The 23,715-nt window shown below is 35.0% G+C and overlaps 1 protein-coding gene and 1 long non-coding RNA gene across 2 annotated transcripts; one reads left to right on the top strand and one right to left on the bottom strand.

Moving 5' to 3' along the window:
- Positions 1 to 11,537: 11,537 nt before the first annotated feature.
- Positions 11,538 to 13,826, bottom strand: LOC141718282 (uncharacterized). The gene has a single exon (XM_074520667.1). It carries the CDS (start codon positions 13,824 to 13,826, stop codon positions 11,538 to 11,540), a length of 2,289 nt encoding a protein of 762 aa, XP_074376768.1.
- A 6,838-nt stretch (positions 13,827 to 20,664) lies between these two features.
- Positions 20,665 to 21,334, top strand: LOC141721871 (uncharacterized). Its single transcript, XR_012574916.1, has 3 exons — positions 20,665 to 20,792; positions 20,895 to 20,964; positions 21,271 to 21,334. It is a non-coding gene; the product is annotated as an uncharacterized LOC141721871 (long non-coding RNA).
- The last annotated feature ends 2,381 nt before the right edge of the window (positions 21,335 to 23,715 follow it).

The raw sequence follows: 23,715 nt of genomic DNA, 5'->3' as shown, positions 1-23,715 counted from the left end.
CACCACTCATGGTCCATAATTCGCCTCACTCGATTGTAATCAAAACCCATTTCTCGCTCGCTCTACGAATATCCATTCTCTAATTATATACTTTGCTCATATCAAATTTGAACGCCATTGTGCCAATCCGAACTTCTCTCTTCCTTTTCATTGCGTGAAATAGTTCAAAGGCGACAAGAGCATTGTATCTAATTAATCTTTCAAGTATAAAAATACTTTGACGATGAGAAATGAGATCATGTAAAAACATTTTAAGGCGATTCATCATCGCTTTAGGCGCCAACTTATAAACCACGGTACACAATCATACGAGCTTGAGGTCACTCATTTTCTTTCGTTCATTGCATTTGGAAATTAAGACAATATAATTCTTATTAATATCTTTCAAGTCGACACGGCCACGCCACCAATTTTGGATAAAACCAACTACATTTGACCTTACAATTTGCCAAAAAACTCCCGAAACTTTATTTGGATGCATCTTATTTAACGTTTGGCAACTCATTAATGGTATCTAACACATCAAAGACTTCATTTATTTTATTAGAAATTGTACATGAAAAGCCTTAAAGAGTATTATCAAAGTCAAAAGATTTGCTGTAAGTAAGAGATTCTCAAAATAATCAGTAATGCTTTTTTCAAATCTCTCTCATTATTCTTCCATCTACCAGTAATATCCATCTGACTCGTAATAAAATTTCTCTCATTCTGGAATTAGGTTTTATATTGAAAGTATGACGTGTTTTGTCTCCATCCCTTATGCACGAGCTCCTGCAATGATAGCAAGATTTTTCTCTTATTGTTGCAGTTCGTCTAGTTTTTCTACGAGAATTTTATATTTTTCATCAAAACTACATATGGATTTTATTGTTACCGTACCCGAAGTTCTGTCTTAGCATCTATCAAAGTGTCTGATACTAGGGATAATGAAATCGAAACCCAATTTGAACAAAAAAAATAATCGAAACTGAATTTGAAATCGTTAAAAACCGTCCACATTCAAATTGTCTAAACCCGACTTAAAATTGAGATTGAAACCGATTTTTCAGTTCCGGTTATAGGTTGGAACCGAATTGTGAAAAATCATATCGACCCATTAATTAATTTAAATAATTAAGAGTTAGATATGTTTTATATCAATTTTTAAAATAATATATATATAAATATACATAGAATAAGTATTGATGCAATTTCTTCAACTTTACTACTTAATATTAATTTTAGCAGTCTCTCTCTCGGACCACAATATAATGGGAGAACAAAAGCCGTAAAATGTTAAACCTATTTTATTTTAAAATTCTAATAAATGGTTTAACCTAATTTCTATCGCAACATTATCTTATTCATAATCTTAATATTTTTTGGTACCAGAAAATTATGATTTCAATTTTATATTAGACTTAACTAATCAATTCTTAATTAAATTATTGTATAGGATGTACGCGTAATAAATACAACTTCAAGACACGTCATTATATAAAGTTGTAAAAGCGACTCTACACAAGTCTTTCTATAAATTATTTTTTGATGAATTTATGTTGACATATCAATAATTATGTTCACTTTATACCAGTTAATTTAATTTATTTGAAACAAAATTTGTAAAATAGTATCTTCAAATTCCTTTTACAATTTTTATAATAAGATGTAAATTTATTTTTAATTTAATATTTTTATACCACTTAAAATATAATTACTAGGAATACATGTGAATTGACAATTATTCACGACTAAATCACTATAAATTGCTTATGAACATGAAAGTCTAAATGATTTAAACTCTATTAAAAAAAGGCTAAGAATCAAAATGATGATTTTTTTTGGAAGAGAACAATTAATTAATATAAAACCACATGTCATCTTATCAAATTGAACAAAAATGTAATAAAAGAAATTAAATCATAATATTTTTTGTTCAAACCACATTATTTACCAAATGTTCAAGTTTAGCACATTAGACACTAATATTGTTTTTTTAGAGAGATAATTAAATAATTTGTAATCATGAATAATAAATGGGTCAATAGATCTTCAATAACTGAAAATAATTTAAATTACATATAATCCGAATCAATAAATATGTAAATTATGAAAATTTACACCTATACTGAACCAAAAATAAATTTCTAGATAGCTAAGAAAGTACATGTGAGAGAGAACAAAACATGGATTTAAAAAAAATTAAATAAATACTAATCTCTCAATTATCTTTATTTTTCCGATCTATCACAAATAGTTATTATTAAAAAATAATCGACTATATATTTAACTTCATCGGGTGCTTAAGCAAAGTAATTAATCGAAGTAAAAGAGGACGAAGGGATTAAATGTTTGGTTAGTTTAGTTTTACAATTTTAAAAGTAGTACAAAGACATATTTCGCAAACAAATTATAAGTTTGGCTTATAAGTCCGTCGTAATATATCGACCAGTGTTTGTTGGCCAACTTATAAATTAAATTTACAACTTATAAGCTGATGTTAGTAATGACGTACTTTTTGTCAATTTATTTTGATATTTCGCTTTTTTAATAATTTTACTTTTACTTAAATAATTTATATGTATGCATCTATTTATTACTTTGAAGTCACTTATTCATTTTAAATTATAAATTACTTATTTTAATATTTTTCAAACGGACACAAAATCAGAAAAAGATGGAATGAAGTCATTTTTTGGCTACTCCCATTTTATTATCATAGTAGAAGTGCTCCAAAAAATTTAAAAATATTAATTTCAAATGAAGTGAGAAAATAATTTGAGATTAACTATATATAAAATATGTATTTATTCATACATCAAAAATATAAAATCAAATTTATATGCAATTATTATGTAGTAAAATACCTTATGAAAATTAAATTTGAAAACAAGTGTATTGAAAAACAGATACTTTAATCAATCTTTAAAGCGAACCTTCCTCGTTGTTTAACAGCTTCTTCCTCTGTTGCAATAACGCAGCGATAGACAACAATTATGATATAGCTTTAGCCCCAAGCAATTTGGTAATAAACCAGCTTTAACCGTACGCTAATGAGATTATACCCCCTCTATATATCTTGATTATTCAACCCTAACCAGAAAAAAGCAGAGAGAAACAAACATATTTCACAGAGAGAAAGATATTTGACAATGTCTTCGCGAGCGTTTTCGAAAGCCATAGTTACGAGTGTCGTCATTCTAGAAGACACACAACAACTTTGTTGTTGTAGTATCTGTCTAGATAGTTTCAGTCTAGGGGGGAGTATAGCTCTCCTACCATGCAGACATCTTTTCCACACAGATTGCATTCGTGCTGCCTTTGCACGTGATCATCGATGTCCTTTATGCACACATCTCCACCGCCTAGGTACCATTCTTTTCGCCTTTTTCCTACTCATTACCATCATCCTCGCCTATGTTTTGAGGTAGTTTCTAGTCCTATGGTTTCCATTATTACTAGTATTATTACTAATTTCAAATATTTATTAGTTTACATGTGTATTAATGGTGAAATCTTTTAATCTTAATAACTATTAATATGCCAGTCTTGGGGGTGTCGACTAACTAGAATGAAATTTGATTTTTGACTTTTGAGTCCAAGGTTTTTGAGGTGCTTAGGAGAGGGCGTATTTCTGAGTTTTTTAGGCGTTTAGGAAGAGAGATGCTGTGTTGAGAGTGGGGACGATGAATAACGTAACGGGCTGACCTATTTTCTGAGGTTATTGATGAACTTAATTAAGGAGTGTCTTGGAGGTGTTCTGAAGCACATGCTATATCAGACATAGAGGGAATAAGTTCTCATGTGATTTCGGACTTAGAAGCTTTGTTCTGAGAGTTTTTGAGGTTTTAGGGAGAGGGGGAGAGAGAGAGAGAGAGAGAGAGGGAGAGAGGGGGAGAGGGAGGGAGAGAGAGAGAGAGAGAGAGCGATCGTAGAAGATACACAGCTTAGTTGTTGTAGCATCTGTCTAGAAAGTTTTGGTCTAGGTGAGAGCATAACTCTGCTACCATGCACGCATCTTTTTCATCAAGATTGTATTCATACCGCCTTTCCCCGTGATCATCGATGTCCTTTGTGTCGTCGTGAGTTTCCTGTCCAGCCACCGCCCAGGAACAATCCTTTTCGTCTTTTTCGTTCTCGTCACCATCACCACCACCACCACCACCACCATCATCACCACCATCATCACCGCTTTATGATGAGAGAACTGTTTCTGGATCAGCCACGTACCGCTGCCAATACCTTTTACCTTCATATTCCAATAATTTGAGGTATTAACTAGTCCTCTGTTTTCTATTTTTCTATTCTGAGTATTATGATTATTATAAAATATTTATATATGGTGAATAACATGTAGTATGTCGTAGTGTTGGAGTCTTAGGGTGTACTTTAGGAACAATGTCGACTAACTAAAACGAAATTTGATTCTTGACTTTGAGTCCATGGTTTTTGAGGTGCTTAGGAGAAAGCGTGCTTTGAGAGTTTTTTAGGCGTTTTGAAGCAGATGCTATGTTGAGAGAGGGGAGGATGAGTAACTTAAGGCGAATGATTTTCTGAGGTTATTGATGGACTTATTGAGGTGAAACTCGAGTGCATTTTGAGGCTAGTAATTAGCTTAAGAAGGATAGTCTTGGAGGTTTTTAGAAAGGATTTGATAGTTTGAGGCTTGAATGGATGAATGACTACTAGTAATCTTGATTTTTGAGTGTTAGTGCGGGAGTTTTGAGGTTTTTAGGAGCATATACGCTATACTGATCAGGGCATTACGGATAGAATAAGGTCTCATGTGATTTTTAACTTAGAAGCTTTGTTCTGAGAGTTTTTGAGGCATGAGAGAGAAAGAGGGAGAGAGAGAGAGAGAGAGAGAGATAGGAAGCAGAGATGCTGTGTTGAGAGTGGGGAGGATGAATAAGTTAACAGGCTGAGAGCAATTTTCTGAGGTTATTGATGAACTTAATGAAGGAGTGTCTTGGAGGTGTTCAGGAAACAGATGCTATATCTAAGGTAGAAGGGATGAGTAGAAGTTAAACTCGAGTGCAATTTGAGGCTAGTGATTAGCTTAAGAAGGGATTTGATATTTTGAGGCTTGAATGGATGAATGACTTCGAGTAATCTTGATTTTTGAGTTTTAGCGCTAGAGTTTTGAGGTTTTAAGGAGCATATACGCTAAACTGATCAGGACATTATGGATACAATAAGGTCTTATGTGATTTTTGACTTAGAAGCTTTGTTCTCAGAGTTTTTGAGGCATGAGAGAGAGAGAGAGAGAGTAGGAAGCAGAGATGCTGTGTTGAGATTGGGGAGGATGAATAAGTTAACAGGCTGAGAGCGATTTTCTAAGGTTATTGATGAACATAATTTAGGACTGACTTGAAGGTGTTCTGGAAGCATATGTCATATCTGACGAGAAAGGAATGGATAAGTTAAACTCATGTGCTTTTTGAGGCTAGTACAGATGGGCTTAGTGAGATTTTAGGTTAGCAGATGTGTCTGACAGTACAACGGAGTAGCGCTCAACTAATTTATATAAAAACTTTTTGTCAGTGTTGAAATTGTGAGAACCATTGTTTAGTACTTTCTACTTGTGTTGCTCTGCAATTTTTTGAAAGTGCAAAAAATGGTTCCCTCGATTCTTCAGACCCTATATAATACACAATCATGTTCAAATGAAAAACATAATAGCTTGGGAATCCATGAAAATCATTGTTAAACACTTTTTGTTTGTATTGCTCTGCAATTTTTGAAAGTGCAAGAACAATGATTTTTTAGGGTTCTCCATGCGTGACTATAAAATTTTTTTGTTCTGTAAATGCTTCTACATGTTTGTGGTATAAAGAATTGCTTATTATATATGAGGTTTTATGACACCAGTATGGTTCACTGCCTTAAATATGTTAAGTTTAGATTGACATTATCCTAAGAAAACAGGTATACATCTACTTTGGTGAATCTAAGCATGCAATTCTGCACTAGTTGATGTCTTTGGATGCCTGATGTAAGACCATCCTTTAGTTTCCGAAGGCTTTGATATCTATGCAGATCGGTTATTGCAGCATGTGTGATGTCTCGGGGGTAGCATCATACAATCCTTAGTGGGATTGACTATAAGGTAAGCATTGCTGGTTCATCTCGACTGGGCAACACTTGATCAGTGCAAAAAAGGCACAAAAAGGGGCTAAAAATAGACCAGTGCAAAAAAAAAGCACAAAAACAAATAAGTGCATTGCACTATAAACTGTATAAAATAAGTGCAAAAGCACAATAAAAAATCGAGAATACTTTGACTTGCACCTTAGAAAGTACAACCACTAAGGAGACCCATGATGGCTAAACCCCTTTGAAGCTTCCTCGTCTGACAATGTAAACAAATCCGGCGCTTGGTTACAAGTCCTCGTGTTAACTGAAGCTTTCCGCGTCTCATAAGTTTAAAACATTACTGTCCAGAAAAACCAGGTTTTGGTTACCAAGTATATGTACCCTGCTGATTAGCATAACTGTTAACTATAACCTCATGTATAAGGTAGGCACCTACTTGTGTTTTTAGAATCTCATATGTAATCTGCATTTTCTTTATCCCAACTTACATGTACAAGTATTGATATCAGGACATAAAAATCAAGTTAATTTTCAGCATAACTGTTGTTAATATATTTTTTTGGGGGGTGGGGGACTAGGGTAACTCCGCCTATGTCACTACCTGACACAGCCGGTCCCAAGCCCGGATAAAGGAGGAGGGCAGAGGGTTCTTTATTTCTTATTGCATTAGCTATATTTTACGGACAATTCACTTGGTGTCCCAGACATTAAAATGTCTGATCTTCCTTTTGACAGTGTGCTTAACAATTTCATAGTTGGAACTTGGAAGAGCTTCATAATAAGACTACCAATGTTTTCGGTAGCTTACCGAAAATTGAGAAGTTGTATATTGCATTAAAATTTATTCGGGTAATTTTCAGATCTCTTTACATTGTCCTTTTTAACTTGGCACAATGCATCAATGTCTAATTGTTTGTGCTCTTTGTGTGCAACATGTTTCAAAGTATTTGGCTGCAGGTCGTTTTCTGGAAACTCTTTCTAAACAGTTGCCTTCCCTAAAGACTCTAAATATCTCTGACATACGTTTTGATAAGTTGTCTGAGGTTTCTTGATTGCTGTGCTTAATTCGGAGTGCTCCCAACTTGTGCAAACTAGACTTCATCTTATTCTGTGTCACTACAACTTACCTACTGTTTGTCATTTTTATAACATTTTCTCTATATTCGGCTGTGTGTTTAGTTGAAGGTGATCTCAACAAATATCGGATAAAAGATTCTGGAGACTGTACCCTGGATCATCTTGAAATTGTCACCTTTAGTAACTTTAGAGGTCTTAGAGCCGAGTTAGAGCTAGTCAAGTTTCTGCTTGCCCGCTCTCCATTGCTGAAAAAAATGCTCATTCACTACAGTGTATTCATTAAAATAAACAATGAAATTACTCATGATAATAGGAAGGAGAGAATATTGGACCCCAGAGATTATGAAGCAATACACTGATAAGAAACAATGAAAGTTTAGGCCTTAATTCTGGGCTGATGAGCCTTTCAGTTTGATAGTTGAAGATCATATAATGCTGAAATTCCTCTTCATAATAGTTGAAGATCATATAATGCTGACCGCCATTATTCAATATTGTGTCAGAAGTTTAATTGAAGTGATTATGAACTTATGAGGTGCTGACATGTTACGCGATGATCTTTAAGGTCAAAGCATTTTGTCTCTGCTGGTTCAATTGTAGTTCGTGGAAAACTATCCACAGTTCTTGCCTCAAGGAATATCCCCAAATTCTCGTCCAACCTGAATTTTGAGCTTCAGTGTACTATTACCCTGAAGTACGGAAGAAGTCTTCTGAATTTCCGTTGATTGTCTCATAACCAGCACAATCACCCTTAAGGACCAGTATCTCAACCTCTATGGCAGCTTCAAGTCCATTTTTTACAGATAGTGAGGACTGGGGAACTGACCTTTTGCAATAACTTGGACGCAAGCATCCTGGTTCCTAAGCATTCCTTTTTCTACATGAAATGCAGGATGAAAGTGATAAAATATTTAGTACGAAGGCATATGTGCGTGAATATTTAAATTTTTTAAATTAACCTTGATTAAAAAAGTAGGATACTAGTCCACAGCAGGTATGTGATGCAGGGGATTAGCTTTCTACAATATCTTGTTTGCCTCACTTCATGAATGGGATTATCAGGCTGCTAAAGTGATTCTCATAATATGCAAAACAATTTATATGAAATACTTGAGTTTCAAATAGCAATAGCGATATTAAGTTGTAGATAAAGTATGATCAGTGATGACAAAGTAATTCAATCGATCTGAAACTTGAAATTTTACATTTACCTTAACGTGTGCTATGGTGAACAAGTATTTTTTAGTGTTAAACCTAGTTAATGCAGTATTAATTGGGCTGATTATCAAAATAATAGTTACACTTATTTAAACACAATCGATGTTGTTCGGGTGGAATGGTTAAAGATTTCACACTAAAATTATTCTCCCTTTAGTGGTCAAGGTGGCGTGTTTGATTCAAGATGTTTGCAATATTAATATTATAAATATTTTCATATTTCTTGTTTAGATTTCAAATTTCGGGTATTTTGATATTCAATCAGAAAGAAAATTCATATTTGGGGTATACACAAATTTGATATGAAATTTTTGGAATTCATATATATTTATTTTTGGTATTTTCCAGTGTTCGGATATAAATAGTTAACTGTGTTCGAATATAGACGTAGGATATCTTTTTTGATATATTTATTCAATAATAATAATTGTTATTAGACTATAACAATGCTAAATTATGTTCAATTTCACTCTATTATCTGAATTTGAGCATAGAAGAAGAGCCTTATAGAAGGGCTTAAAATTGCTACATTAATTTAAGAAAAACATAAATATTTTAAATTTTATCTTTAGAATTCATGCCAACAAAACAATTTAAAAGAATAGGAAACTAACAAAATTCTCAAAACAAAGCAAAAGAGTGAATTCATATACAAATTTTACCTCTGGTTCCAACTTTACAAAATTATCCACATTTGCTAAATACATTTTGATGCCGACTTAAAAAAATTGCCCCGATGTAAATTTAAGAGTGAATTACAGTTCATATTTTTTAAATTACTTAACATTGATCCAAAATCAATATTATGTACCAAATTTTTTCAAATTATAATTTGCATTCATGTGCTTTCGTTGCCTGAACAAGAGAGAGATACAGCTTCATCAAAAAGATGTCATGAGACAACGGTTCAAAATATACCCGTTGTCCCAAAAAATCAAACCACGGGGTTTTCTTCGCTATGAAAAAACAGTTGTCTTGCTTTCCATCCAACAACGTTTATAGAGGTTTTTGCACACTATTGTCTAAGCTTTTCGATTTGACTTATTTAGACAACTGTGATTTCATGGACTGTTGTTTACGACTATTTTAAACAAGCGTGAACCAATGTTGTATGTCCAAAAACTCATTCTATCTTAAGACAACTGTTATTTTACGAGTTGTTGTTTGTAACCCTTTTACATAATGTTGCATGCATGTTGTATGTACAAAAATTCATTCCATCTTAAGACAACAGTTTTTGACAAGTCCGTTGTCTAATTTAGACAATGGTTTACTAAAACTGATATCTTAGACTCTATCAAACAATGGATTTAAAATACCATTGTAGAAAGCAAAGTTCATAGACAATGGTTATTAACATTATGGGATAATAGAGGTTCATACAACAGTTTACTGATTAGCAAAAGAAACCGTTGTCTATACAGCAAAGATGGAAAAAAAAATTGACTTGCACATATTACATATCCCAACCCTGCTGTACACAAACCAACAATAAGATGTCCAATCTGAATAAACCCAAACCAACAGATATAATACCATAAATCAGCCAAAGGTCCAACCAACAACAAACTAGAGATCCTCAATCAAAATTGTAAGCCATTCCTCAAAATTGGCAAACCATACACTTTCAATTAAACAAGACAGAGATTTCAAATTACATTGTTCCATATATACAAGACAGAGTTGTTTAGTAGTGAATATTACAATGAAAATGGAAACACAATCCTTGTTTACTGCCTTTGGTAACATGCATGCTGCTTAGCCATAATTTTGCACGCCTTGACAACCGCCGTATGCTGGTAATTCTGCATAAACACAAAAACAAGTGATCAACATTAATTTGCACAAGTTTGATGTGGAAAATTTTATAATTTATCCTCTGCAGTAGATAACATATCTCCAAGCCCTGTTTCTGCAGTAGAAGCTAGCCATACTTGTATGTCCGCCGAATGATTATTTTTGCTATGATAAAATCATCATCTATTATAAGAAGAGCATCAACCAGCAGCATTCACAAATTGAAAACTCAGTCAACTAGATGATGATTTTATCACGGCAAAAGTAATCTCATCAAGGGGTTCACGAGCAGTACACATGGATAATGGGAGCTTCACCTACAAAAAGAATAAAGTGAGCGGTACATGGACTCAAGTATCTATAAATAATTATATATATTACCACTATGGAAGTTGAATCCATTCTTCTTCCTCTCGCATATAGCTAGTATTTTCATCGTCCAGTTCATCAACATTCGGGAACACGGGCAACTGCAGCTCATTCTCAAGTTCTATTTCTACAGAGCCTTCATTTTCATCATCACAGTGGTCATAAAAGTTCTTTTCCGGGACTTTCAACACCACAGACCAAAATTTTTCAAGAGTATCATCAATGTAGCAAACTTGCTTAACATGTTTCCCTAGAACAAAAGGATCATTTGAAAATCCTAATTTATTTAAATTAACCAATGTATATCCCAACTCATCAACCTTAACCCCTTTGTTCATATCTACCCAATTGCAATGAAATATAGGGACTCTAAAATTATTATAGTCTAGCTCCCATATACTTGTTATAACTCCATAATAGGTATGTGAAGTATGTTCAACAGATTTAAATTTTTCGGAAAGCATTAATGTATCTGCAACAACACAAACACCACTACACTGTACTTGTCTATTATTATCACGCTCCTTGGTGCTATAAATAACCCCGCTGATTTTATAACCACTAAACGTAGGAACATTCTTGTTAGGCCCTTCTGCCATCCACCTTATATCATCACCTATGCTATTATGGTCATGGAGCAATTCCGTCTCAATCTGTACAATAAAAAAAAAATTAAACAATTTTTTTAGGTCTGTGTTTTTATTTTTTATTGGATGTCTTCGACTTCTTATATTACTTGTCTGTATTGTTTTTAATCAGGACTACGTAACAAGGTAATAAACACATAAATAAAACTTACCTTTTTCCTGAACCATTCGGGGAATTGTTCATTCTGCTTGGTTTTTAGCCACACCTCGTCATTTTCATGCTGCTGGTATCTTAGCATTAAAGATGCCATATGTTCACTACAAGTAAAATCAATTGCTTCAATATATTTACCGAATTGCAGATAATGAGAAAATAACAAAATGCACACACACACACACACATATGTTAGTAACTTACTCAAAATATTGCCTCATGTGATTGCTATTTTGCAGAACACATAAGTGTGCTAGATGCAATTCCTCTTTGCTTGGCTTGATCATTGTCGCACCAGATAAAGGTTTGCTTATTGCATTTTGCTCATGCCTATCATTTTTTGGCAAACCTATGGTAGCTTCTTCAAAATTGACCAAACGTTCAACGGCCTCTTCGGCAACATATGCCTCGGCAATACAACCTTCGGGATGAGCAGCATTTCGAACATATACTTTAAACGCCTTCATATATCTCTCAAAAGGATACATCCAACGTAGAAAGATTGGCCCGCAAAGCTTAACCTCTCTCACAAGATGAATTGAGAGATGGATCATGACATCGAAGAACGAAGGGGGAAAGTGTTTTTCCAGCTGGCATAATGTTTCCACCAACTGAGATTGCATATTTTCCAATTTATCTACATCGATGACTTTGCTGCAAATTGCCTTGAAGAAAAGGCAAAACCTTATTATTGTGCACCTGACTTTTTTGTGCAGTACCGACCGAATCGCAATTGGAAGCAAATGATGCAATATTGTGTGGCAATCATGAGATTTCATTCCAACAAGCCGAAGTTTTTCCATATTTACAAGATTCTTGATATTTGAACAAAATCCATCCGGTAACTTCATTTGAAGAAATGATGAGCAAACTACCTTCTTTTCAGCATTTGATAAGTTCCATGCAGCCAAAGGTACCTTCTCTTTCTTTCCGGGAGTTTTTGGCCTTAGCTCCATTCTTATTCCCATTTCTGCCATATCGAGACGGACTGACTCCCTATCTTTTGTCTTTCCGGGAATATTTAGCAAAGTTCCAAGTAAAGCCTCACATATATTTTTCTCGATGTGCATCACATCGAGAACATGCCTAACTGGCAAAAATTTCCAATACTCAAGTTGAAAGAAGATAGATAACTTCTTCCAAACTGGTCTAGCATCACCTTTCTTCCGTTTATGTTGGCGTTGTGTCTTACCAAAGACATGGTCCCTTAGATGTTGTACTCTTTCAAAAACCTGCTCACCAGTTAATGGAATAGGACCAGCACCTGTCTCAACGCTATTATCAAAAGCTGCCTTTTGCTTTCTATACGGATGATGACGAGGCAACCACCTCCTATGCCTCATAACTACCGTCTTCCGATAGTGAACCAGCCTAGTAGCCTCTGTTTTATCAACACAAACAATACAAGCATTATATCCTTTAACTACATGTCCCGACAAGTTCCCCAAGGCCGGATAGTCACTTATTGTCCATAATAATATGCCCCTAAGTACGAAAGACTCTTGTCTATATGCGTCGTACACTTGTTTCCCGCGCCACAACTCCTGCAGATCTTCAATAAGTGGTTGAAGGAACACATCTATATCATTTCCAGGCTCGGTCGGTCCTGATATTAACAAGCAAAGCATAATGTACCTTCTTTTCATACAGAGCCAAGGTGGAAGGTTGTAAACCGATAGCAAAACTGGCCAACTTGAGTGATCAGTACGGTTTCCACGAAAAGGATTGAAACCGTCGGCGGATAAAGCTAACCGGAGGTTTCTACTCTCCGATGCAAAATCAGGCCACTTTTGATCGACATCCTTCCATGTTTGCGAGTCTGCTGGATGCCTCATTTTACCATCTTGTTGTCGTTCGGTCTCATGCCAAGTCATGTCCTTCGCAATCGCTGGTGTATTGAACAAATTTCTTATTCTTGGTATCAAGGGGAAATACCATAAGACCTTAGCAGGGACTCCTTCTTGTTCTTCTCCTTTCTTATTCAGTTTCCATCTAGAGGCCTTACATATGCGACAAGTAGTCTCATCTTCATCTTGTGGCCCACGATATAGTAGACAATTATTCGGGCATGCGTGTATCTTATCATAACCCATTCCTAATGCACATAAGGTTTTCTTCGCTTCATTGAAAGAAGAAGGGACATTGTTGCCTTCTGGTAGCAAAGACCCAATCAATAATAGAACATCAGAAAAACATGAATCAGACATACCATGCTTCACTTTCAAGTTGAATAACTTAACCAAAGCTTTCATCTTAGTGTAATTCTCACAACCAGGATAAAGAGGTTCATGCTCACCTTTCACATGGTTGATGAAATCTGAAGAATCTGAAGAAAGAACATCATCATCGTCAGCTTCACCCATTCTTGTGCAGAATTGGTAATTAGAAGATACCGAGTTGTCACTTTCATCCAATACAGGACTTTCTACAATATTTGGCTCCCCGTGCCATGTGCCATATCCAGCGAGTATACGTTTCATCAATACCATTTTGAAACAGATGGTTTTTAACAATCCGAGCTTTCCAAGATTTGCTATGTGCGCACTTTAAGCATGGACAACTTATTTTGTCTTCGTTATATCCATTCTCAAAGGCAAACATAAGTAAATCGTCCACTCCATTCTCAAACTCTCTTGTTCTTCTATCAGCTTTTAACCATGACCTATCCATATTTTGATATAAAACAAGCTGCAAAAAGAAAGTGACATGATGGTCAAAAACAGAGCATATACTATTAAGCTTATGACTAACTACCAAAACAATTACAAACCCAAATTCCCAAATAACCAAAACTATTAAGCTTATGACTAACTACCAAACCAAAACAATCAGCAACAACTACATAATCTATTAGCAATTAGTAACTAATTAAGCTTATCACAAACCCAAATTCCCAATGTGCATCACTTCAAACAATTAATTGCAGAGGTGACTAATTAAGATTATGACTAACTAATTAAACAATTAACTAATTAAGATTATGACTAACTAATTAAACAATTAACTAATTAAGATTATGACTAACTAATTAAACAATTAACTATTAAGCTTATCACTTCAAACAATTAATTGCAGAGGTGAGCTTGTGTTAGAGCTTAAACCACTGAAACAATGGAGGAACCCTAAAACACTAAAAAGATAATTTAGGTTACGGATTTACCTAAAATGGAGGTCTCTGCGATGGAGGTCGAGGTTCGATGGGGGAGGTTGAGCTTGAGGTCGAGGTGCGATGGAGGAGGTGCGAAGCAGCTTGAGGTCGAGGTCGAGCTTGAGGTCGAGGTCGATGGAGGTTCGAGGAGGTCGAGGTGCGATGGAGCCGCCACGAATCACGATGGAGAGTACAGGAGGGGATAAGATGAGGAGTAATGAATGACCTAATTTTGACTTCAATTATTATGTTCTCATTCAGACATAACAAAGCTCAATGATTGGGTTGTTAAAATTTTAAATAATCCTTAAATTATGTCCAAGAATGTCAAAATCAATTAAATCCAAATAAAAATCGACTTATGGATAGTCATTTACAAATTTTATCGATGTTAATATCGACTTATTATAGTCATGTACAAATTTTATCGGAAAATAATCAACTCTTCTTGTTCGTCTTTTTAACAGAAATCCGGTAAAAGCTGTAGTCCCTGACACGGGTACTACTACCCAATTGACTTAATTAATTTCTGAAATGGATTTGTCAACGATCCAACCGTACGGATGTTAATATCGACTTATTGTAGTCATGTACAAATTTTATCGGAAAATAATCAACTCTTCTTGTTCGTCTTTTTAACAGAAATCCGGTAAAAGCTGTAGTCCCTGACACGGGTACTACTACCCAGTTGACTTAATTAATTTCTGAAATGGATTTGTCAACGATCCAACCGTACGGATGTTAATATCGACTTATTGTAGTCATGTACAAATTTTATCGGAAAATAATCAACTCTTCTTGTTCGTCTTTTTAACAGAAATCCGGTAAAAGCTGTAGTCCCTGACACGGGTACTACTACCCAGTTGACTTAATTAATTTCTGAAATGGATTTGTCAACGATCCAACCGTACGGATGTTAATATCGACTTAGTGTAGTCATGTACAGATTTTATCGGAAAATAATCAACTCTTCTTGTTCGTCTTTTTAACAGAAATCCGGTAAAAGCTGTAGTCCCTGACACGGGTACTACTACCCAGTTGACTTAATTAATTTCTGAAATGGATTTGTCAACGATCCAACCGTACGGATGTTAATATCGACTTAGTGTAGTCATGTACAGATTTTATCGGAAAATAATCAACTCTTCTTGTTCGTCTTTTTAACAGAAATCCGGTAAAAGCTGTAGTCCCTGACACGGGTACTACTACCCAGTTGACTTAATTAATTTATAAAATGGATTTGTCAACGATCCAACCGTACGGATGTTAATATCGACTTAGTGTAGTCATGTACAGATTTTATCGGAAAATAATCAACTCTTCTTGTTCGTCTTTTTAACAGAAATCCGGTAAAAGCTGTAGTCCCTGACACGGGTACTACTACCCAGTTGACTTAATTAATTTATAAAATGGATTTGTCAACGATCCAACCGTACGGATGTTAATATCGACTTAGTGTAGTCATGTACAGATTTTATCGGAAAATAATCAACTCTTCTTGTTCGTCTTTTTAACAGAAATCCGGTAAAAGCTGTAGTCCCTGACACGGGTACTACTACCCAGTTGACTTAATTAATTTCTGAAATGGATTTGTCAACGATCCAACCGTACGGATGTTAATATCGACTTATTGTAGTCATGTACAAATTTTATCGGAAAATAATCAACTCTTCTTGTTCGTCTTTTTAATAGAAATCCGGTAAAAATCTGTAGTCCCTGACACGGGTACTACTACCCAGTTGACTTAATTAATTTATAAAATGGATTTGTCAACGATCCAACCGTACGGATGTTAATATCGACTTAGTGTAGTCATGTACAGATTTTATCGGAAAATATAAGATGTTTAAAATAAAGTCATCTTTTTAACGAAACACTGAACCGAATAAAAATCTTCTAATCGAAATTATTAACTAAACAATTGTAACAAAGTATGTCTAACAACAGTTTTTCAGACAAGATAATTTAATTTTTAAAAATTAAAATATATTAAAAGACATTACATACCGTTAGATTGAGGTACTATCTCAAATCAGCACCGTTCATGTGATTTTTCATTTCCCCCCAATCAAAAATTGTCTCCCACCTTGGCTTCGCGGTGTTTACTTTACCAGTTTACATTCACAATTTCATTTTTCATTTTCATTTTATCACACGCGACAACGGCGATCACAGGCGACAACGGCGATCACAGGCGACAACGGCGATTACTCAACCTAGCATCACACGCGACAAGGGCGATTACTCAACCGTTTAATCACTGGTATGGGCTTAAACCCTAGAACCCTAGCGTCCCTGATTTTATCTTTTGTATTTGGGGTTTTTTCATCTTATGTATTTAGGGGTTGTAGAGTATATGATATTTTGGGTATCTTCATTCCGATTATATGCGTCCTTTGCATGCATTTTGTCACTCACTCTTGATTTTGAGTCCCTGATTTTATGTATTTAGGGGTTTTGGGTTTCTATTTTGAATATATGATGGTTGTGGGTTTCGATTTTGAGTCCCCGATTTCATGTATTTAGGGGTTGTGGGTTTCGATTTTGAGAAATGCATTTTGTGGATTTTGAATATATGATGCTGCTTGTGGGTGTTGATTTTGTGGGTTTTCACTATGCTTGTGGGGTTTTGAATATATGATGCTGCTTGTGGGTGTTGATTTTGTTGATTTTTTGGGTTTTCACTATGCTTGTGGGGTGTTCTATGCTTGTGGGGTGTTCTATTTTGTTGATTTTGTGGTTTTCACTATGCTTGTGGGTGTTGATTTTGTATTTTCACTATGCTTGTGAGTCCCTGATTTCATGTGTTCTATGTTTCACTCTAGATTTTAGTGTTCCTCTAAATACACTCTGCATATACACTCAGCATCCCTGATTTTAGTGTTTCACTATGCTTGATTTTAATGTTTCACTTAAGATTTTGTGGATTTTGATCCACATTGCCTCTGTTTGATTCACGGAACACATAAACACATTGCCTCTGTTTGAGTATATATGTTTCGTGCATATATGCGAAGTCCTTTTAGATATATGACAGCTCATTTTACATGTTCTATATTATGTGACTCTGAAATTTGGTTTTTCTTCCATATACATTTGATACATGTGTTTTAAACTTTAGTTTTTGTTTGGTGTATAGATAATGGCCACTCCGAAAAAGAAAAGTGAGTCAAAGAAGACAGAATTGAACACAAGAAAGTCACCGAGAACAGGGCCAAAGAAGAAAGAGCTTAAAAGGTCCAGGTCTTCATCCCACCCAACTACCATGAATGTGATCAGGGCTTTACGAAAGACCAGGTCCTTAAACAACCAGACCCCTGCTATGACCCCCACCCCATCCACTTCTTCCCCAAAGTCTGTGAAGAAGAAGCCTATATCTGAAATCTTACAGAAAAAAATTTCCAAAAATAAGAAGAAAAAAGTGAAACCTGTTACCACCCCGAACAACAATGAAGGACTAAAACTACTCAAGCGAGGTTGTGTAACGATGCATAGAATTGTGAGACGAAAGATCCAGGGGAATAAACTTAATGTGTCTTTTAATGGAAAGGGAGAGCCGTATGGTCCTGAAGCGGCAGAAATGCAATCCTATATTGGGGTTTTGGCAAGAACCAAAGCACCAATCTGGCATGATAGTTGGAAATGTGTTCCCGATGAGACAAAGAACAAGCTTTGGGAGTGTGTTCTGGTAAAACAAACTCAAATAATTATGTATCTTTCATTATATGTTCATTACTTATGTATCTGATATCTTTTTAATTTCTTATGTATGTAGCTGGGTTTCATTTTACCTCCGTCTGCGAAAAAGTTGGTTTTACGTTCCGCTGGTCAGAAATGGAGGGAGTTCAAAAGTCGACTGACCACAAATTACATTCTCCCTTATCGAGATCAACCTGAAGTGTTGGCCTATCCTCCTGCAGATTTCTCTTTCATAGAAAAATCGCATTGGGATATATTTGTTGCTGATCGCACGTCACCTGAGTTTTTGGTATGTTTCCAGTTAGCATTATGACATACTTATTTCTAGTTAGCATTAAAACATACTTGTTGTTTCTAGTTTTTGGTATTTAATTAATATTGATTTCATAACCACATTCGTGCTTCTTATGCAGAAATGTCATGATGATGCTATACAAAGAAGGATGCTGAGTGTATATCCACATCGGATGTCTCGAAAAGGTTATGCTAACCTCGAGAATGAATGGGTGCGTAATAGTGAAATGACATAGTTATTATTCTAATACAAACTAATTTGTCTAACATATTTATACTATTATACTTTCCTGATCATATACATGTGAATGCAGTATCAATCTCATCCAGATGAAGAGGAAGTTGATCGGTCGTCAACCTGGGTCCTAGCAAGGAAGGACAAAGATGGTAAATTTTTAGGAAAAATTGTTGAAGATAAAGCAACGGAAATTGTAAGTTATATATTAATTTTTGTCTTAATTAATTGAAAGTATATGGTACTTAATTATGTTAGTCTTTTACATGGAAATAGCTCAGACTGTGATAATATGGTACACTTAATATTTTAGGAAAAATTGAAAAAGGAGGTTAAGGAAGGGAAACTAATAGCTGAAGGTGTTGATGATGTTTTAACACTCGCGCTCGGTAAGCCTGAGCATGGTGGACGGGTCCGTGGACAAGGTGTTCATGTAAAGCAGTCGGTTTATTTTGATCTTCCAAGGCAAAAAAAAGCTAGAACAATGGATGAAAAGATACAGGAAAGAGTTCAGAGGTACTTGGCAGAGGAGACTCCAAAAATAATTAAAGCGAGAGATGATTTTTGGGCTGCTGAAATGGAAAAGCTGAGGGCAGAGATCTTGAAAAGGCCCGTACAACAAGAATGTACTCCAACGCATCCTTCCCAACAAGCAAGCTGTCACTCTAACGGCGGGGTTGATGTTGATGCAGCTGTAAACCATCCTGCTACACCTACAACTGCAAAGAATTTATTTCCTGTTCAACAGGAGGGAGGTGGTCTGAAAATTCAAAAGATTGAAAGTTTGTTTGTTGATTTAGGGGTGGATCCTGAGGATGCTCAGAGGTTGGATGGCAAGGATGAAAGTTGTAGAATTGTTTTTGAGGAAGACAGATGTGAAGAAGTTAAAGTGAATGCTCCGGATAATTCTGTTTGTAAATTGGCTCTTGGATCGCTCAGCAACATTGTAGCTTGTGCGAAGATTGATGAAGTTGTTGTTGTTGAAGGAGAGGAGACAATCCATGGAGTCAGACTTGGGGAAGAGAATGCAAGAGTGTCAATCACTCAAGTCATTCAAGGAGATGCTAAGATTCCATATCCCATCGGTGACGAGATTTTGACCGTGGAACAAGCCATGGGAACTTTTATTGCATGGCCAAGAAACTTGATAACAATGAGGAACAATAGCACTTCCAATGTTTTGTCAGCTCCGAAGGTAAAAATATTTAGAATAGCACTATATAGCTAGAATGTTTTTATTTAGTATTTTCTTTCTTACTATTTTCATGTGTATTTTCTGCAGAAAGCCAAGAAAAAGGGAAAAAAGAAGACTTATAAATTAGTCGCTGATGTTGAACCAGAGCTTGTTGTTGAGATGGGTGCAAATTACCCATCTGCATTAAATCGTTTGTGGACATGGGCAAAGGGTGCCTTAGCTGATGAACGAACGGTTTCTTTTCAACTATCCCAAGAAGCCTTTGGCTCTACAAAAAAGATGGCCATTTACTTATCAGATATATATTCGGTGTGCTCTGGAGGTGAAATGTCGGGGTCTGTGATCGTCCTTTTTATTCAGTAAGTTTCTCCACAATTTTTTTTTTAATATCTCATAGTTAGTCTGTGGCTCCAGAAACGATTTTTTTTTAATCTCTCATATTTTTATATGTAGCTCCATAAACGAATACGTCAAAAAAAATAAGATGACCAACATGATCAAGTTCGTAGATCCCACCATAATTGGTGCCATTGGCTGTGGTAATGCAGGGCAGAGGTCGCGTGCACTCGCTGCACGATTTAAGAATGCTAAGAAAGGGCAATACTTTCTTATGCCTTACAATGACGTGTAAGTTTTAATCCAAGAGCTAGCTAGTTAGACATTCTCATATAATGTTTTAGCTAAACAGGATCACATGCCTTTTTAAATTGATTTTTTTTGGAGCTTCTAAGTTTCAATTTTTATGACAAGGCTTCAATTCATTCATGTTTGTGTAGGAACCATTGGAATTTAACTGTTGCAAATCCTGAGGCAGAGGTTGTCTACCACATGGACCCTCTAAAACGTCGAATCGCTAATGTGGAATGGCTGGATGTTGTCGACAAGTAAGATTCAGCTTCTAAAATATCTGTATGGAGTCTTGAACTTTGATAGACCACGCATTTTTCAGTTGCTTAATGGTTTTGCTGGTATTATTTTGGTTGTAGTGCCATTAAAATTTACAAAGAGGATCTCAACAAGGTTGTCAAGAAGAAAATTTTGTGGGAGAACATGGCGGTAATAATCAATTCTCATCATATTTTTTCTATGCTATTAAGGATATTGTAATTAAATAATTATTTCTTACATCTCAGTTAGTTGATATTGTAATTAAATAATTATTTGTTACATCTCAGTTAGTTGTTAAGGATAGAAGTTAGTTAGATTAATGCTTGTATATAAACACTACTGCACTCATAGTTTAGAGACTTATTTTTTACATTCACCAAATCTGTTTTGTATAGTTATCTCTCTGCAATATACATACAAGAGCTTCTTTCTCTCCAATTCACAGCTTTTGTAATGCATTTTTAATTAATCCAGGGAGTTCCAGTGCAGTCAGGAACCAAGGATTGTGGCCTGTTTGTGATGCGCTATATGAAGGAGATTGTTCAGGACAAAGAACTTGAGTTTGCTGCTAAGGTGAGATTTTCACTTTGGGTTTTCCCATTGACTTATACTCTTACTCGTACAGTACTTAATTGTATGACTTATGTAAAATTTTGGGTTATTTTTCAGTGGATGCGCAGATCAAACTTGGTTTACACTGATGATGACATTAACGAGATCCGCTGTGATTTTGCAAAATATTTCATGAAACGCCATGCAATCTAGGTTCCAAATTTGTGGTCTTTTGTTTGAACTAGTAGTCGGATTTGAACTTTAAATTATGCAGTTGGTCATGGTGATGCACTTTTTGGTCCAATCCAAACAGAATTGTCGGTAGATTGATAGATTTGTCTCAATCTATTAGTAGATTGCATGGTCAATCTATATATATTATGCTCAATCTATATATATTGCCCGGTTCTTGTTCTAGTGTTGTAGGATTGTTGGATTGGTTGTGTTTGGTGGATTTATATTAGATGTTTGGTGGATATATATATATATATATATTGGCTTGTTCTAGGATTGTTGGATTAATATGTGTTTGGTGGATTTATATATATTGGCTTGTTCTTGTTCTAGCTAGTTCTAAGTTTGTTGGTTTGGTGAATTTATATATATTGGCTTGTTCTTGTTCTAGCTAGTTCTAGGTTTGTTGGTTTGGTGGATTTTGATTTTTTTTGTGATTGGTAGTTAGTTCTCGGTTTGTTCGTTTGGTGGATTCATTTTTGGTGGATTCATTTTTGGGATTTAGTTTTTAGAAAACAGGTGGTTTGGATGAAATCAGGATTTTATATGCAAAATTTTATATACAACAGATGATTGTGTTCTCAATCAAAAACAGCCATTGTACCAAACTAATTGGAACAACACTGTAACATTGTTTTAACAGTTGACTAAAGCTCTATTCACAACACTTTAAAACATGGTAATATTGTGTCTATCATGTTCACATAACGACAAAATATACGATGGTGTTATCTCAAGGATAACACTACAATATGCTTTAAACAAAAAATGTGGTCTAAAGAGCATTAAGATGGCAGTTAACATAACTTAGTATTAAAATACTATCACAAACCATTGTTTGAAATAGCTCCTTACAATATTTACCTAAAACTGTTGTATAAGACAGCATAAAATAACAGTATTGACCTAAAACTGTTGTGGTTAGCCTTTCAAACAACATTATATACGACGCTGTTGTCTCAAGGGGTGCACTACAATAGGAGTTAAACAAAAAATGTGGTCTAAAGAGCTTTAAAATGGCCGTTAACCACAACTCATTATTGGAAATACATTTCACAAACCGATGTTTGAAAGACTTCCTTACAATACTCTGGCTCAAGGTGTTGTCTAAGACATCATAACATAACTGTATTGTCCTAAACCTATTGTGGTTAGCCTTTCAAACAACAATCAACAAACTACCCGTTGTTTGACAAATAATATAGAAATTTTGCACTCTTAGTTGACAGTAATACACCGTTGTCTTCTTGAGGAAAACCGTTGCAGGTAAACTGTTCCAACAATACAGTCTTTTATACAACCTGTTGTTGAATGACAGTTTCGGTAACAGTTATGAACCTGTTGTGTCTGTAGCTTCTAGTAATGGTTCGATGCACTGTTGTCTGATCGAAATCACACGGCTCCTCAATAGACGACCAAAAATTTTGACATCAAACAACGGTGAAAAACGGTTGTAGGATCATGTTTTTCTTGTAGTCATGTAGGGTATCTCTTTTGATATGATTACTTCGATATTAATCATTAAATATTGTTATTAGACCATAAAAACGTTAAATTGTGTTCAGTTTCACCGTATTAATTGAATTTGAGTAATGAAAAATATTACTTATAGAAGGACTTACAACTTTCGTTGCCTGAACAAGAGAGATACAGCTTCATCAAAAAGATGTTGGGTATCTCTTTTGATATGATTACTCGATATTAATAATAAATTATTGTTATTAGACCATAAAAATGTTAAATTGTGTTCAGTTTCACCGTATTAATTGAATTTGAGTAATGAAGAACATTACTTATAAAAGGACTTACAATTGTTGCGTTAAATTAAAAAAAATACAAAATTTTAAACTTTTCAACTTCGAAACCAATGCCAATAAAACAATTTAAAAGAATAGGAAATAAGAAAGTTCTCAAACTAAAACAAAAAAACTAAACCTAAATCAATAAAAATATTTCATCCACAAAATTTGCCTATGATTCTAACTCTACAAAATCATCCACACATGCTAAGCTCATTTTGACGAAGACTTAACAAAATTTAACAACACCACTTTTTAGTTTACAAGTTTACAAGTTCCCCACCATACAACAACACCACTTTTTAATTTACAAGCCACCAGTTTTGCCTGTCTA

The sequence above is a fragment of the Apium graveolens genome, chromosome 4 (assembly GCF_009905375.1).
Source record: "Apium graveolens cultivar Ventura chromosome 4, ASM990537v1, whole genome shotgun sequence".
In the NCBI taxonomy this organism is placed as follows: Eukaryota; Viridiplantae; Streptophyta; class Magnoliopsida; order Apiales; family Apiaceae; genus Apium; species Apium graveolens.
This window is presented reverse-complemented; position numbering and strand designations above follow the sequence as displayed.